Source organism: Gasterosteus aculeatus, chromosome 4 (genome assembly GCF_964276395.1).
Source record: "Gasterosteus aculeatus chromosome 4, fGasAcu3.hap1.1, whole genome shotgun sequence".
Classification (NCBI taxonomy): domain Eukaryota; kingdom Metazoa; phylum Chordata; class Actinopteri; order Perciformes; family Gasterosteidae; genus Gasterosteus; species Gasterosteus aculeatus.
Window position 1 is genome coordinate 27143388 of NC_135691.1, and position 17025 is coordinate 27160412.

The 17025-nt window shown below is 43.3% G+C and overlaps 1 protein-coding gene across 7 annotated transcripts in view; it reads left to right on the forward strand.

The window, feature by feature from the left end:
- Positions 1–17025, forward strand: part of LOC120817795 (chemokine-like protein TAFA-5) — a 104745-nt gene that overhangs the window by 31735 nt on the left and 55985 nt on the right. For 3 of the 7 annotated variants that reach the window (XR_013467476.1, XR_013467475.1, XR_005712013.2), the window contains exon 1: positions 3081–3694. The exons of 3 other annotated variants lie outside the window; for them this stretch is intronic. Coding sequence is in view for 1 of the 4 variants with exons in the window: in XM_078101735.1 (XP_077957861.1) it covers positions 3604–3694 (91 nt within the window). In the remaining 3 variants the exon portion in view is untranslated. Of the gene's footprint in view, positions 1–3014; positions 3695–17025 lie in introns of those variants that run through there. One more of the 7 variants, XM_078101735.1, reaches the window with a different exon arrangement.

The window sequence follows — 17025 nt, forward strand, 5'->3', positions numbered from 1 at the left end:
AACGTTCTGCCCTCAAATTAATTCAAAGAAGTGCTTATGAAAATTATGTGTAATATCTGCCAACTAGATTCTGCTGGATTGTTGTGTACTGACCTTCTAAACCTGCGGTAGAACTAGGATTCTTCGCTGAGTTATTCATGGATGATGAAACGTGGTTTCAATTATCCATCTATTGGGTTCTTAAAAGAGGAGTCAATATGTAGTCCTTTATCTATCCCCAAAGGCCGCCATTGTTTCACGACAGGCAGCGGGGCGGCGGTCATCTGCCCAAAGAACAGTGGCTCCACCTGTCAGAAGACAAGGCGGGTCAGAGGGGAAGGCATATCTCTGATTAAACTGTAAGAATGGTCGTGTTTGACACCCTGCTGGGCACCAGCCGTATGTTCCAGCTCTTCCCTCTGATTAAGCCCTTCTCCAGATTTATCGGCTATGGGAAATAATGGGAAACATAGCGAATGTAAAGGTTTTAGGCCATCACTCATGGCTTTTTATTGGCATGGTGCTCCGTCTGGCACACAGCCAGTGACCTGCACAGAGGACAAAGCATGTAACGCCTCTCCTGGCTCCTGGCAAGGAGAAGCAGTGGTGAGGGGGTGGCGGTGTAGAGGAGGAGAAAGTGATAGAGGAGACGGGGCAGCGCTGTAGGTGGGTGGTGTGTGGACGGTGGGGAAGGAAATGGTTTAATAATTTACGGAGATAAAACATGAAATAAAGCATTTCACAGGGCTTCAAAACATCTCTAAACATTTTTGTTAGCTCCTTGTAATACAAAATAAAATTGGGTTTTGGAAGAAACCCAAGCTAACAACTTCACAGGGCTTTAAATGGTCGATCCTTAAGACAACAGTGCAAAAATGAGGCCCTGTGTACTTTTAAAAGTACAATTCAGAGTTGTACGGGTGATGTAAAACACTAGTTTATTCTTTTTTCTTTTATTTAATTGTACAGGTAGCATCTTTAATGGCACATGGTTTTTTCTTATTCGCTTTATACCTGACGTTTCCTCAGATAACTGCTTGTTAACATGATTCTGGATGACATTTTAAAGAGCAAGGTCTTATTTACCCTGTGAATATATATTTAAAGTCCTTATAAGACCACATACTGTATACGTCTTAATACTGCTGCATTGTCACCTTCATCAATTGCCGCTAATATGCTTCCACACTGTCTTAAGAAAAGAAATAATAATTAACACACATGGAAAATCTGACTTTTTTGCTGACACGTGACTTTATAAGGAAAAATCAGACAAAGACACCTTGCTGGTCGATATTGTTCTGTGTCAACGGTCGTGTATATTGATTAGAAAACCAGATTGCTGCTGGAACACAAGACCTTCTGCGTCATTCAGTAGAACGATGAGGCATCCTGAGCCACTGCGAGAAGAGCTTCTGAGTCCAATGAAAACGCAGTAAAATGAATGGCCTTCAAAATAGAAACCGATATCAGACGCACCGGTGGCAAAGTTGCTGGCAAAAAGCATCAAGTTACAGCTTCAAGATATGTCAGAAGTTCTTTAAGGTGGAGACCTTGTGAATCACTCCAATTGGTTCCCCTGGCCCACCACACTTCCTGTCTCACTGTTCAAAACTGTTTCCTAATTAGGCTTTATGCAGAAACACATCATTATGTTTAGTTTGCTGCACCTCCACGCAGGGAATATAGAAGTAAAGGCTCAGCAGTTGATAATAATAGACGTTCAAACACGCCCGCACAGTCACAAGCACATCAAACAGTCTTCCCTCCTCAATTCCTTGTAGAGGTCAAGTTTCCGTTAATTGCTTTTCCATGCAGTAAATGGATGCATCACAGCTTTGGAGAGGGAGGAGGCAGGGAGGTGTCAGGAACGAGATAAAAAAAAAAAACCCATCACATACACATAGTGGCATCCAAACAAACATTGGCATCAAAAGCATCAAAGCATGCACGCAACCACATACGCAGGCTGGCTCGTACATGCCAGCCTGCGCTGTTATCAGCTAATTAGCGCGAGTAGCTGCAGGGGCAAACCTTTATTGACACCGCAATGACAGATTTTCTTGTTTGAGTGGCACCGCCAGTCTTCCAGGCTTGTCATTCTGATTCAATTAAAGGACACACTGACGCAGGGAAAAAAAAACTCACAAGTTGAGCACAGAGGAAATACTGCTTTCAACCGCTGCTCAATCACATGCTTTTGTGTGCAAACTGACCTGCTCTCTTCCAACTGACTGGCTCAATGAATGAACATCCCAAATCATGTGAGGCTTAACATGAAATGGAAACAATAGCGTGGGTGGGGAGGGAGAAGGGTTATTACCAAAGCTATTGTTTTTGCCACTCAATATTGGTGCTCCTCCGGTGCTGTTGCTTTCACTTAGAATCAGGAAATCCATTTTAAACCTCGACAACTGAGCAGAAGAGGCTTTGAAAGAATTTGCTACCACATTAATTCTTTATGTTTGTAATATGATGAAATGTTATGTTAAATGTGTAATAGGTTTTGGGGGGTGTTGAATGTTCTTAGAATATGAGCCTCGGCAACCGCATTGCTTGTTTCAATAACCAGGAGGCCAATGTAGGTGCAGCACAGCTTTTTATGCAACATTTAGGGATGAGATAGGGAATCCACTTAATATCTGTTTCATCAGGTTTTCTGTTAGATTTCTTAGAAGAAAGTTCAATTTAATGAAATGCGTGGAAAGCATTCTAGCAAACGTTAAGTTTGACTTAATGATCACCTGCTGCCCACTGTCAGCTGTCTGTGGACGGATGGTTCCACTGATCCGTAACAATCTCGTGCTTTGTATGTGTGGGGAGATTTTTTGGGAGAGTTGTGATGTAACCAGGAGCTGGTAGAGATTTTAAAAAAAAAGAAAAACATCCTGTCTCTGTGTGGGGATATACATATTTTTTTTATGACGCGCACATGAAGAAAAACACGCATACAACCGGCAGTTCTTCATGCGTAAATGGCGAGAGAGGGAAACTGAGCAATATAGTGGAGAACCGGGAGAGAGCGAGAAAGAGAGAACGCACGACAGATAGAGAGAGAGTAGAGGGAGAGGGAGCGAAGGGGGAGAGATAGAGAGAGAGAGAGAGAGAGAGAGAGCGACTGCAAGGCGACTTGGTTGACAGTGTTTGCCTCTGCCTCCCCCAGCAGTGGGAGAGATGTGCGTAACATGCAGCGGAGAGCGGTGATCATCCTCTGCGCGCCGCATCGCCGTGGACCGCCGTGCGCACCCAAAGACCGAGAAGCACTCAGGGCGCAGCCCGCTCGCCCGAGCCTGTCGAGGGAATGTCAGCCCGTCAGATCCCAGATCGGGGGTTAAACGCCCTCCCGCTTGGAGCCATTCCGACGCACCGGCGCTGAATCAAGAGCGCGTCTCTTCTTTTTTTTGTTGTTGTTTTTGTTTTATTAATGTCGTTTAAGGAATCCCAGCAACTCGTTCTTTTAATTCAAACCGGACTACCAAGTAAAGATTTCGCACGCAAAGGGAACAAATGTTGAATTCCACGGCCAAACAGAATATGAGTCAGCGGGTGTCTGTGAGCTGAGCTGGAGAGTGTGTCTCCCGCTGCACGGCTGCCTCGGTCCGCCACAAACCTTCCCACGCCAGGATGCAGCTGCTCAGAGTTGCGTGGGCACTGACCGGAGCGGCGATCTGCTGCTTTCTGCTTCTCCTAATTCATTCCCGCCTGCTCAAAGAAGGTAATCGATCCAAAACTCCAAACAGATGTATGTCCCACTGGTTTTGGTGGATGCGTCATGCGCCTTTTGTGTAGTTTATACGAAGTTTTCGGCTACAACAATTCGCGTGCCAGTGTCTCCGGCGCAATCGTAATAAAACAGTTGATTTTTTTATTTTAGATATTGGTCTTTATAAAAATGAAATCCAGACAACGCTTACCGCACATTAATTTGCATGAGGTACACCTGCTGTCTGTGATTTCGCTTATTTCCGAATTGTCCTTATCAACAAGTCATCGGCCACAGCACGGTCGATTTGATAGATTTTGATCGGTCAGATGAATTTAGTTCGAGCTGTGCAGAAGACAAAACTATTAAAACCAGCAGCTCACTAGTATGGAATACTGATTTTCTGCAAACGCGTTTTCAATAGATGGCACTAGAGTCTAGCTTTAGGGTAATATTGAGGTCAAGCGGTTCTAATGTCGTTTCATTTACCTTCCATTGTGTTGTGTTTTTCCTTCATGTTGAAGCTGGTTTGAATATCAATCCCGATCGTCATTCACACACACACACGCACACATCCGTCGCACTCGTGCCCGGGCTGTGTGTTTGGATGACACAGCCTGCGGACATGACTGCGTAAGTGGAGAGAGGTTTCGCTGTTTTGCGGAGAAATCATTGGAGCTGCGTTGACTGAGATTCGGTTTAATGAATGACATGTGAAGTAATCCCTATTGACGATCACCACCAAATCCAAGCCTGATGCTTTATTGCGCAGCCAATCATTTCGCAGAATAGCTGTGCATCATGCTACTGGGAGATCTTCACTCAGGGGTTGGCTACACTTACAGCTCAAACTCCTTATGAAAGTCAAACGGTGCAACCCAGGGCACTGTTGGAGCAAAAAAAAAAATGCACTTAATATACCCTTTGTACATGTACACCCCTGGGCGAGCAGAGTCTTTTTGGCACTTAAAAACTGTCATGGCTTTCCTTTGTGCCGCTTCCCGAGAAGCGCGGCTTGGAATGGCCTGTCGTCCCTTCCGTGCCTCCGGCCCTGGGCAAATATTCAGGTCAAGCAGTGGCAAACACTCTCTCCTCAATGTGGTGGGTACTGCTGGGGAAGAGACTGTCCAGCCATACAGAAAGGGGGGGGTGGGGGGGGGGGAACCTTGTCTGTCAGCCAAAATCGGAGACAAGAGGGGAGTTGAGGATTTTGTGCTGGCACATGTCCCAAAGCCTTCTCTTGGAGTTTTAATTTACTGTGGCATGCTAGCCTTTTGCACAGAGGTCAAAAAGAGGATTGTGTGGCCACTAAACAGAATGGGGGGGGGGGGGGGGGGGGGGGAAGTGCTGCTCATGGCTTTGTTAATGTGACAGACTTTCAATAAAATCAGGCCATCAGCACTGTTGAGCTTGTTGACTTGCAAGGCAATATTTTTGACCTTGACTGCAGAGTTCGTCGTCTGTATCATGCTGTGCTTTTACGCCGAGGTGTTTTTTTTCCCCCTAAGCCTGCATTTTCTCCACTTTCATGACTCAGAATAGCTGCTGGTCTTTCGGTGGCATGAAGATGCAATCAAAGGTCATTATGGCTCATAAGGCCCTTTTTAGAAATCTACATACTAGAGGGAGATGGAGGGAGACGGGCACAAAGGAAGGTTAAGAATGTCTTCACTTTGGACTTCAACAATGGCCAAGGTCAAAGCCAGCTGTAAGGGCCAATAGCGTGAACTGATCAAATTAATCCAAAAACTTAATTTGCGACAATCTTTTTGGGAATGAGAGTAATGCACAAGAGGTCTTAAAAAGAAAAGAAAAACCTTTTAATCTTCTCTCACATATTCCTTCATAAGAGCGCCAGGGTTACGAAACACAAGCCTCTCCAATTGGAATAACATAGACGGAACAAAAGGGACACAATGATGTATTTATAGTCTCCCATCTATCATGCGTGAGCTTATGTTTACATGCTGTTTACAAGTTATTCCTGGTGGTGCAAATGTGTAAGCAGGTGTTATCGTACCTAAAAGGTAGCTTATCAACAGTGCATATCTTTATTATTATTATTATATTAACCCAGTAAAGGTGGAATTGAAAGTCAGTGGGTAAATTCTACCATCTACAAGAAGAGCAAGTATTTTTGTGAGTCATACACCTCATTGTGGCAGCGCTCTTGGATAATGTGACAAGGGACCTTCTACAATGAGAAATGTGCATTCGCAGAGGGTGGATTGGGAAGCATATTCAAACATTATGCATGTGGATGAATTTTGCGTCATGACTTTCTCAAACTGCCCACTTCAATAATTCAGCCAACGGAGCAAATCCCATTTTGCTCTTTGTTGCCCGAGATATTTGTCACATGACAATAGAGAGTCCGACAGCCATTGAATAGTTCCTTGGTTTGGGAAATTCACTTTCGAATCCCGAGAAATCTTTTCTTAGCAATGGATGAGTTGAAACAATGGAGTCGGTCATTCCAAAAAAAACCAAGCTAACTTTGACTTATTTACCTTTTAAAGTCATGACAAGTAGCTTCCTTCAAACTTAAATAGCGTACGTGAAATTCAGCACCAGGCATAATTCTGCGATTTATTTCTGTATTGTCAAAACACCTCACTCCTTATTATCTCTTAAGTGCTTTAAATCATGAGGAAATTAGTTATTGAGGATATACATTGAATTATCCAATCTACACCATTGTTGAAGTGAGGCCATGCACGTGTTGTTTGTAAAACAGATTGATTCTGCCGTTTTCTTTTGGAAAATGTCTTTCAAGTATCTAAGAATACAAGTTTGAAAAGACGACATTGGATCCTGGTAAATCCCGCTACTGAACTCCCTTTTAACTGTTGGTTACTGGACACCATCGCTATTTCACACTGTTGCATATTTTTGTGTGTGTGTTCATACAGCGCACCAGGTGACCAAAATCAGTTTACTTTACCACAGACAGAACTGCGGTTCAGGGTATCCTCCTTGTAAAAATGATTGAAATTGAATTTTTGTGGCGCGTCCGCTGTGCTCGGGGCAGCCGCAGGAAGATTTGGGTGAAGCGGTGGCAACTGCATGGCCTTACAGAGAAAGCCTAGTGACCTCTATAGACGGAGTTATCCCTGAAAAACTAAAAGATGGTCATGTCAAGTGACGATGTGATCCCATTATCTGCCGGTGACCAGTCGATTACTCAAGCCTCTCTGTTGAATGTTTTCACATCTGCAATCGCATGAGTTGCCAGACAGTCGGTGGTTATGTAGGATACAACCCAACAGGATACTACACTGTTTTGTTTTACTTTTTCTTTCTCATTGCAGTGATTTCGCTCAATCAATTTCATTGTGCCATCTGTGGAGGTTTAATTTTTCTGCTAGAATAATAATTCTGTTTGTTTGTAATTTATTATCAGTGTTTCCTGGAGGTTTACAACTTCAGGGGGGGGTAGTTTGTCCGCTGGTGCGAGCGCCATGCGCCAAAATGAGCTGCATTATAAGCCCTGAGTTGGCTCATTAAGTATTTCCTCCTTTTTAAGCATGTATTATTAATCTAAGGAAAGGAGGGATTTTAGGAAATGGAGCACCAAAGCACAGCTTTGGGCTCAAGTGACATAAAAATAATATGCATGTATTTAATGCTGCAGTAATACTCCTTCAGCATGTCACAGTCACCATGTTTTACTTTGCAAATCCTCATCAATGACAAATCCCTTGCAGAATTGGTACGCGAAGGCAAGCACTGCCCTCCTCGGCATGTAATCTGCTGAAAACTGCATTCAATTGAGCACACTTTATCTTTAATGGTCAGTATCAGCTATTATCCATAGGGGCCACGCACATTAGTGTAATGCACGTTAATCAATTGCTCAATTAATTTATTACTTAGAGGTTTTGTCAATTCATTTACGTTGATGAATTAATCACAGTTGCAGCAGAAATCTGTGGGGAGTTTCAACGTAATCTAACAATACTCCAAACGACCCCCTTGGGGCCTGCTTCCAGGGGCACGTTTCATCTGTGTGTGAGTGAAATCCCCAATATTTATTCATTGCACTGTTTTCACAGTTCCTATTGATTGTGGGACAGTAAAAAGTGTGCCCTATTGCACCCGCTTTTCCGAAAGTCCAATTGATTGCGCTTTGGCAGTGCTCTGGGACGATTAAAAAAAAAAAAAGCAGTCACTGGAGTTTTTAAAAAGCCGCTTGCGAGGATCCCCACTATCGCCACTACAGGTTATAATTTCCACTGTGTCACTGGCCTTTGGAAATAGTGATGTCAGGAGAACATCGACCTAACATACTTCATTCCTGCACTTTCACCCATGGAGTGTCCTGAGGCCCTACCAATCCAAGCTTGAAGACACAGAATTGAGCCACTCTGTAAAACCTTGAATCAGCAAGGACACTCGACGCTTCCCCTCACATCCTCAGGCACGCTAACGTAATACAGATGCTGCTGATAAAATGTGTAACACATGCAGCACATTTTAGCTGGAGATCTGCGAGCTAGCGCAGATTGCTAGATTTTCATCCCCCTGGGAGCGAGATCTGGGGGAATCTGTTAAGATTGAGTGGCTTTAATAACTGCAACTGTATCTTTAATTAAAGCTGGATGCAGCAGACGGGGAGTGTGTTCTGGTCACTGCGATAGAGCTAGGCTCCATTAATTAGTCATGCACTTGCGTAGACAAAATTGGATGGAGGAGGAGGTTTTGAAGATGACACACACACACACGCACACACAAATGTAAGACAAGACAAAGGAGGGCCAGTAGTTTGAGATGTTAAAGAGTAGTGAGACCATTTGTCTATTGGCTTGTCAGCTGCTAGAAAGATGCTCCCTGATCAGCGTTTTCCTCCGAGAAAGGGCGGATTCCTCTGGGCCCATTCTTGCTACATTGGCAACATGTTCATCATGGCCATCTTTCAAGGACACAGACCCACCCCTCGGATGATCCAACCCAGGTTTACAGCGTATTCATCAAGATATATAAGCCGAAAGACTGCTGATTGAAGAGATCTGAGCCTCTGTGCATTCTAGTCATAAACTCACTCACCATGCTATTGATTCTGGGACCTACCAGGGAGCTTGGGTGTGATGCATCCGCACATTCTCAAGGAAATGATGGGTGAGAAGTGTGCTTACCCTTCTGAGGTTTCAATTTGTGATTTCCTGCTCCCGTCAAAGGAAGGGGGGAGGTCACCCCACCGTTCGATCCATCGCTGTGTGTGGGTTCATCAGGGTGATCAATACCTACTTAAGAAGTTTGATCTTCTTTTGCGAGTGAGCTCACAGTCCTTTGAACAGAGGCTCGGCCCTGGGCACAGCGACACAAATGTGGTGGCCGTGATAACTGGCTTGGTCATGCTTTCAGGATCCGGTGCGTTTGGAGCATTTTTCCATTTCCATCCGACAAAAATGCAGGTTTAATCTTACATTAGGTTGGTTATAGTGCATTATCTTGTTGTGTCAACGGGGGTTAATATTACCGATGCCACGCTTCTCTGACAAAATACATTGCATGTTACTCTTTAGAAAACTAATGGAGGCTTTATCGATTCCAACAAGGCCAGACACTTGCATTTTTTCGGCTGTCATATTGTGTCTAAAGCAATTTCATAAAGATCATTATTTTCTCTCTTAGGATGTCTCGCAGCTAAACAAGATCCTCCTTTGCTCGTTTCTGCCTTTTGTACTGCTTACAGCGCCAGCTCTTATGGCCCAATTGAAAATGAATTAGAATAGAATGACACGTAATGAAAATCACTAAAAAACATTGGCACGTCACATCCTCTTAGCTTGGTACACGCTTGAATAGATTGCTTGTGGGGTTCCAATTCCTTTTCTCGTCCCAACGCAGTGAGATAAAATGGGTTTAGCTCACTGTAAAGGACAAGCCATAACATTATGGGTCATAACGAGCGTTGCCACTCGTTTATCTTCTAATGCCATTATAGCGTGCAGAGGTGGAGAGGTGCTGACATGGATGTTAGTCATGCAACAAAAAGAGATAACTGGACACGCTTGCTGCACTTATGGTAATCATCATTGACATAATTGACGTGGCTGGCGAGCGTCACTCTGTTAGATTGTAATCCAACGGGTTGCTTGAATAGAAATATTCAAATGATGGCATGTTTTATATACCGTTTACTCGTTGGAACCTCCTCCCCTTTGCGTCGGTTAGGAAGGTGTGAGGAAGTTTGGAAGCAGAATCTGTGGCGCATGCAATTTAAAGCACACAACAATAACCTTCCATCTTGTCAGGATTGATTCATTGGGTCTTGTAGTACACAGACAGAAGTGAATTCAATGTAAATATATTGAAATGTTTTCAATCAGACGGATAACTCTGCTGTGCTTACGCCTCAAAATGCACACACATTTGTTCGTGCATCTGTTGCAGAATTGCTTGAATCTCCTATTCTGCATCATCTCTCTCCCTGCATTTGTTTATAGCCATTTCCTTTCAGTACAACCATTGCGAAATGTTTTGTTTATGCTTATGTTTAAAGATCTGTCGCTACAACGGGGGTGGGGGTTTAAACAGCCTGCGATTCTGCTTCATCGTTATCATTACGGCCCGTCCCACGTGGGGTAGAGAAACATTATTGTACCTGCAGGGATTGTTAGAACCAAACTCATGAGTACAGAAAGCTTTCTTTCCGTGCCGCGTTGTTTCTTACAGTGGGCATTTCTAAAGCCGGATTCTTTGTGTGAAAGTAATGCATGAATACAAACTGTGTCCACAATAATAGACAAGCTATGCCACAGTCGGTGTGATGGCTGCGAATCCAGCCGTCTGTTTGAGTTTGATTTGAGTTGAGATCTATGGGGGGGGGGGGGGGGGCGCAGGTGGGTCAACGCATTTCCAAGCCTGGGTGTTTCATCATCTGAGAAGTCTGCAGCGAATTCGGTACGCGATGTGCATTGACGTGATCCCACTCTGCCACGTATTCTTTTCTTAACATTTACTTAGGTAGCCTTCTCCGGCCTTACATTGCATTCCATATTTCCGAGGTTATTATCGCTAAGAAATTCAAAGGAAAGGCACTAATCAGATGTACCCTAGATAGCATTTCACCACGCAGTGTGAATGAGAAGAAAGGTGGGAAAAAAATAAATAAAAAAAAACACATTTTAGTAATGATATGTATTCAGCGGATGAAATGTGCCGGGCTTGCACATTTGCCTCGCTGAACAGACACTAAATTATACCTTGTGCACTGCCACATAAGCCCAAGGATAATACCACATCCAATGAGTTGAAAGGAAATGGATCTTTTGGGATCCAGGAAACAGAATGCCCTTGCTTAAATCTAACAGTTGAAGGAGGAAACATTGACGTGTAAGTCCTGCTGGCGCGATTTACCTCCTGTATGCGCCTCGGAGCTCTGCATCCGTGCCGTGAAGGCGCGCACAAAAACACGCAGCCCCACTCTTTGTGCAGGTAAACGTGGTGGCCCTGGACGTCTGCAAATTCCTGTAGCTTCTAGTGTGATTCATGAAACAGATTATACGTGTGCGAGAGAGAAGGTTTTACATGCATTCCGATCCCACACTCTTCTTCAGTATAGTGAATAAAGTGCAGACACTAAGTGCCACTGTTATGCGCACACACACACAGGAGTGCTGCAAGTTCTTACGGGACTCTTAAGAGGATGAAATATTGCTGCAGAGGCCACACACATAACACAGTCCACATCACAGAAAATACCACAAAAATAACATACGCTTCAAGGATTCACGGAAACATTCTGTTCAGAGATGGAGACGCGTGTGAGTGGAATCTTCTACTTCTTCTACATGTCACACACACACACAAAGAACCATACATATCATATACTGCCCCATTTCACGTGCAGGTAGATAAGAAGGCAGAGCTGACATCATGCAGGCAGGGCAGAAGGAAAACAGTGACGTTTCACCCTTCACTACAGTATCTGATAGTCAAACAGACCATACCCTCCCCCCCGCCTGCCTTTTGGCCCAGGTGGAGCCACTTGAGCAAATTGCCCCCTTAATTGATGGACTTGAACTGGTTTCTGTGTGCTAGCCTGTGTGTGTGCGTGTGTGTGTGTGTGTGTGTGTGTTTGTTTACGCCGAGGCTTCTGCCGGTGCCTGTGGCTAGGTGAGCAGTAATAGTGGAAACAGAAATCTGTCAGCTGGTAATGAAATAATTGGCACAAACGGTTGCACACATGTAGGCTCCAGTGCGCTTGCACAAACACACTTACACAAAAAAGAACCGAATTACCCTTAGTAATGCACGTTAAATACAATTAGGTGCAGGACACAGACTAGTCTTATGCTCCTGCACTGTTGTGCACACACACGCAGCTTTGACCATGAGTACAGATAACAGTGTAGTGGCTTGACGCACCATTTGTTCTGGTTGCAGCTGCAAATGCACGTAAGGCTGAGTAAGGAAAAAGTGTGATGGCAAACATATCCATCTCCATCCATCTATCTATTACGAATAAATAAAAGCAGGTTTTAATGATGTTGACATGTAGAAGCGGTAGCATATACTTAAATATACTTTAGAAGGTGTGAAAAGCGCACTAAAGTAGAATGATGTCAGAGCGAAGAGGCGGCAGGGAGCAAAACAGAGTCACAGGTTGTTGCCGGTGGGTTGCTTCCTGAAATAAATTCTGTTCAGGGAAGGATAACCATGGCAACACAGGTAACGTCAGGCCGGGATTGGTTATGTTAGTATCTTTGCGCCTGTGCTGAGAGAGGAAGAGAAAGAGAAGAGAAAATAAAACGTACAGCCGATGAAGCGAAGTTTGATATGAATCTATTTTCATTTTCAGAAGATAACGAGCCCTAAAAAAAGGAAATCAACAGAATTTAGAAGATCAAACAACAACAATCTTTAAACAAAATATCTAATTTGAACTTTTTAAAACAAATTATAAAATATGTATGAATATATTTTATAAATAAAAAATAATTCTTAAGAACAAAAGTTTATTATCTTGTATAAAAATATATCCAGCACCCTAAATGCATTGTTAATCTCTTGTGTCAACCAATGTCTTGGTTTCTTGGGTCAAGGGTGCAACAGTTAATGATGCATTTATCCAGGCATACAAACTTTGTCATTGTTCGGTCTTTTTGTCAACTCGTGTTTGTTCCTTACAGCTAGTAACATCTTCCACCATGACATAACTTACTAAGCTAATAAATATGTCGTTTAATTACTAAATTCTCGTTCAGGATCAGGTTACATTCCTGCTGTACAGAGACAGCAGTTTGAGTTGAGAACCCGGCCGCATTTACTCAACGTCCTCAAAATAGCTCCTTAATGGTTCTGAGCAGGTACATGTGTCTTGTAATGTAGCCCTGTGGATGTGAGAGGACACAGAGTGGTGTGTGTGTGTGGGCAATAAAGTTGGTAGATGCAGATGTTTGGAAACCGTGCTTTCAAAAAGACTCGGCAGGGGGGCTTTATGTGCTTATGTAATGTCTGTAGAAGTCTGTTTGTGTGTGTGTGTGTGTGTGTGTGTGTGTGTGTGTGTGTGTGTGTGTGGGTGCATGCAGGTGTATATAGTTGTGTGTCATCCCACACTCCAGTAAAATGTGTGCGCTCTGTGTGTGTGTGTGTGTGTGTGTGTGCGGGGGCTCAGAAGCCTGCAACACAGCAAGTCAATAATTAGCACAGACAGCAGGGGGACGACGATGAGAGAACAAGAGGGAAAACAAGAGAGAAAAAAACAGAGGCGGATAAAAAATAGAAAATGACATGAGCAGCAACTTTGACTGCAGCGCCCCTCCCATTACCCCCCCCCCCCCCCCCCCTCTCATTCCCCTCCCCCAAGCATGGAGTTTAAGATAAGGATGTTACCACTTTTTTATTTTTCTCAGCTAACAGACTTCCGCAATGGCTGTGAATACCAATTACGCTGCCCTGGCACATCCTCCAAGATAGATAGAGATAGAAATAATGAGAGTAAGGCAGAGCGACCGGTGGCGGGCCGAGTGGGACAGGGTGAGAGGTGGATGCAAGGAAAGAGGGGTCACGGATTCTATAAACTATACACAATGACGACAAGTGGGTGCGGGCCGAGTGGCGGAAGAGAAAACTGCATAAAAGGGGACTTCAGGCACTTAACTCCGTCAACACTCCCTCTGTCCACAGCCTTTCTTTCTTATAAAGGGAGAATAACAAGGTACCCCCCCCCCCATCTCCCTTTCTGTCCAGAACCATTTTCTGTATTAAAAAAATCCTTTTGCATCTTGAAGCGACAGCTGACCATCGGCAATAAGTCACCATAATAATAGCGGGTAGCTCCGGTGTTGAAGCTGATGAATAATTTATGATTTAAGCCGTGCCGCAATGAGCGCATAGTTTCCTTTAAAGCACATTGACTGTTCTTGCACAGGCTCGAGCCCCTGGGTTTATTATGAATATGCACACACACACACACACAGACCCAGTTTAAGGGCTCACAAACAGCGTGCTTAGGCATGCTAAAGAAGGTTCACAGCTGAACAAAATGGCTTAAGCTGGTTTAATTCTCAACTGCTATAGAAAGGTGCACACCTACCTACAGCATAGGTTAAACTGTACCATCGTTTAGACAAAATAGGAGATTATGCTGACCGCCAATTCTTTGTGGCAGCAACATTTAAAGTTGCTTTTTAAAACAATATCCTTCTCAGAAAGTGGAATTATTTGTTTTGACAGGGTTCCTTACTTGTGTGCAGAAAATAATTTGCACTGTAGACATTGCCAATGTGTCATAAATCCATCCAAAAGAAATCCCCTTTGGCATTGTGAAAATGCATTTCGACTCTCTAAGCACTACGTTGTCTCTTTCCAAAAACCTTGTGTGTTGCCCTTCTCATCTTTCTTTGATCTCATGGTATTTTCCCTCGAAGGTTAACGTAAAGTGGTTCGGAAAAGACACAAGAACCTCACGGGCCCGGACAACCCTGAGATGGGGGCCATTTGCAGGCTAGACCACGGTATGGCTACAGCTTCCATTGAGCAAAATCGAGCAAAACGCATGGCGCGTCAGCAGTTTCTGAAGGCCTGAGTGCAACACGGAAAGTTGGACAAGTCCCCAAACACTCGCTGCAGCATTTTCCGTGCTCATTAAGCACAATGACATTAATTGAAAATGATACCCTGTATGTGTTTAGTATTGTGAATACTTTGAACCCCCATGTTCTAATTAATCACTTAAAAAACACGCACAGAAAATTACAGACACACAGAGAAGGACACCAGAAACTTAATATTTAAAATGAGACTCAAAGGCGATTCCCCAAACTCCTGGTTTAACGTATAGCAGAGTTTATTTTGCATGACTGTTTGTTCAGCAGTCTCTAAAAAGATTGGGATCACTAAAAAGTCAAATTGGAATTCCTCTGATATTTCTAGAAATAATTTCACAGTGACTCACATGCATGAGAAATAACGCTGAGCAGTTTTATCAGCTGCAGCGGTGCACGTTTAATCACAGATTATGTATTAGTACAACAACATACATACCTTGACATCCATTTCTTATAATAATAAGGGTAACAGCATATCTTTCGTAGTCCTTATATCATTGTCAAAGAAGCTTATTGTTTTGAGTGACCCAACCTTCTCAGTGCTGATGCAGTTTGGCACTTTAGCTACCCATAAAATAATAACTGTACACAACAAAACCTTCTCTTTAAAATGAAATTGTATCCCAGAGGTTCCAGCAGGGTGTCCAAGCAAATCTGCACCTTCTTTCCCCAGGGGAGGATTACAAACTATTTCAGTATTTTCCTCTATGTGTCTCTTCATCTTCCTCTTGGCTTTTCTACACCTGAGGCACCGTATTGCGATATCTCTGCAAACACGGGGTAGCCAGAAAGCCATGTTATCACTGTTGACACACTTTAAGGGGAGCCAAAAATGACACACACACACACACACACACACACACACACATACAGGTCCTGCAATTCACAGATAAAAAAATATATATAGAAAGATTGTGACACACCTTGGTGTACCTCGGGGGCAGAAGAGAAACAAACCACCCAGTCACACCCTGAAAATGACAGAAATACCATTTCATATTATATCCTGCTGACACTTCAGCTCTGTTTGCTTTGGTTCTGCTCAAATGGTATGTGTCCTATACCCTGTTTTAGACATGTATATGTTTGTGTCTGCGTCACTGTGTGCATCATACCAGTAGCCAGGTTATCTCCTCCTTTCTCATTATCTCTTACACTAGCTCATAAATCTGTGTGCTGATAGCGCTTGCTCCAGCATCCTAATGCATATTCATAACATACCTTCCTAAATATTCATGAGAAAATGTCTGGCCAAACAGCCTCCCTTGCCAGAACAGTGAAATATAAGAAACAGTTTGCCTCTCTTGCGCTTGTTTTTGTTGCTGTTTCTAGCAATGGGTGTGGAGTTTTGGACGTGTTGTGGAGGTGAAGTGTTTGTATGTCTGAAGGATGATTGGTGCAGTAGTTTCCCTCGGACTATGTAGACAACTTCCCAAGTTCCCACTTGAAGCGTTTTTTTATTTCCTTTCAAAATTGTCAGGGAGCTGGTAGTTAAGGGTGACAGATGAGCACAGTAACAACTTTTGATAGGTGTATTTTGCAAAGATGGCACACATACATCTTTTGATAGGTGTATTTTGCAAAGATGGCACACATACATCTTTGTTCCAACAATAAATGACATCTTACCATGCAAATTTGAGCGGCATTCTACCAACTTTCTTTTTTCAATCAAAACAAAACCGTAAACTTTATGTATTCTCAGTCAAAGTGTCCTTGATACCCTTCAGTTTTTATTGAACAGTTTTGTTTTGCTGTAATTAGAATCTACTATGAAATCTTGTTTTTATGTTCCATGCACACTGCAATTTCAACGCTCTATATCATCCATTCTTGCAGAAATTAGTGCAATCAACTGTAACGTAAGCATTGACCCAGTGCTCTCTGATTCTCAGACAATGGAAACCAGACAAAAAACAAGGTTATGTATTAGAAATGTTAGTGGTTAAACAAAACACGGTGTGTTTTTTTCTGTCATTTATTCACCCTCAGTTGTTCCCCGGATGAATAGCTCAATTGCAGATTGATGGCACACTGTGAGGGGACAAAGGCCTGGCAGTTATACAAAGGCAGAGGTTGTCAGAAGTGTTGGCTACCGTATTTTTGCAAATGTCCCTGAGCCAGTCATAGCCCACGGACGCTTGGATTTGATATTTACAAAAAGGAGTAATGATCGGTACAAGAGTGGGTGAGCACTTCCTGCGATACCAAAGGAGACACCCAAGAGCATTTCAGATTGAATTTAAGGTTTTATTATCAGAATCTACAACCCTACTTGTCATCTAA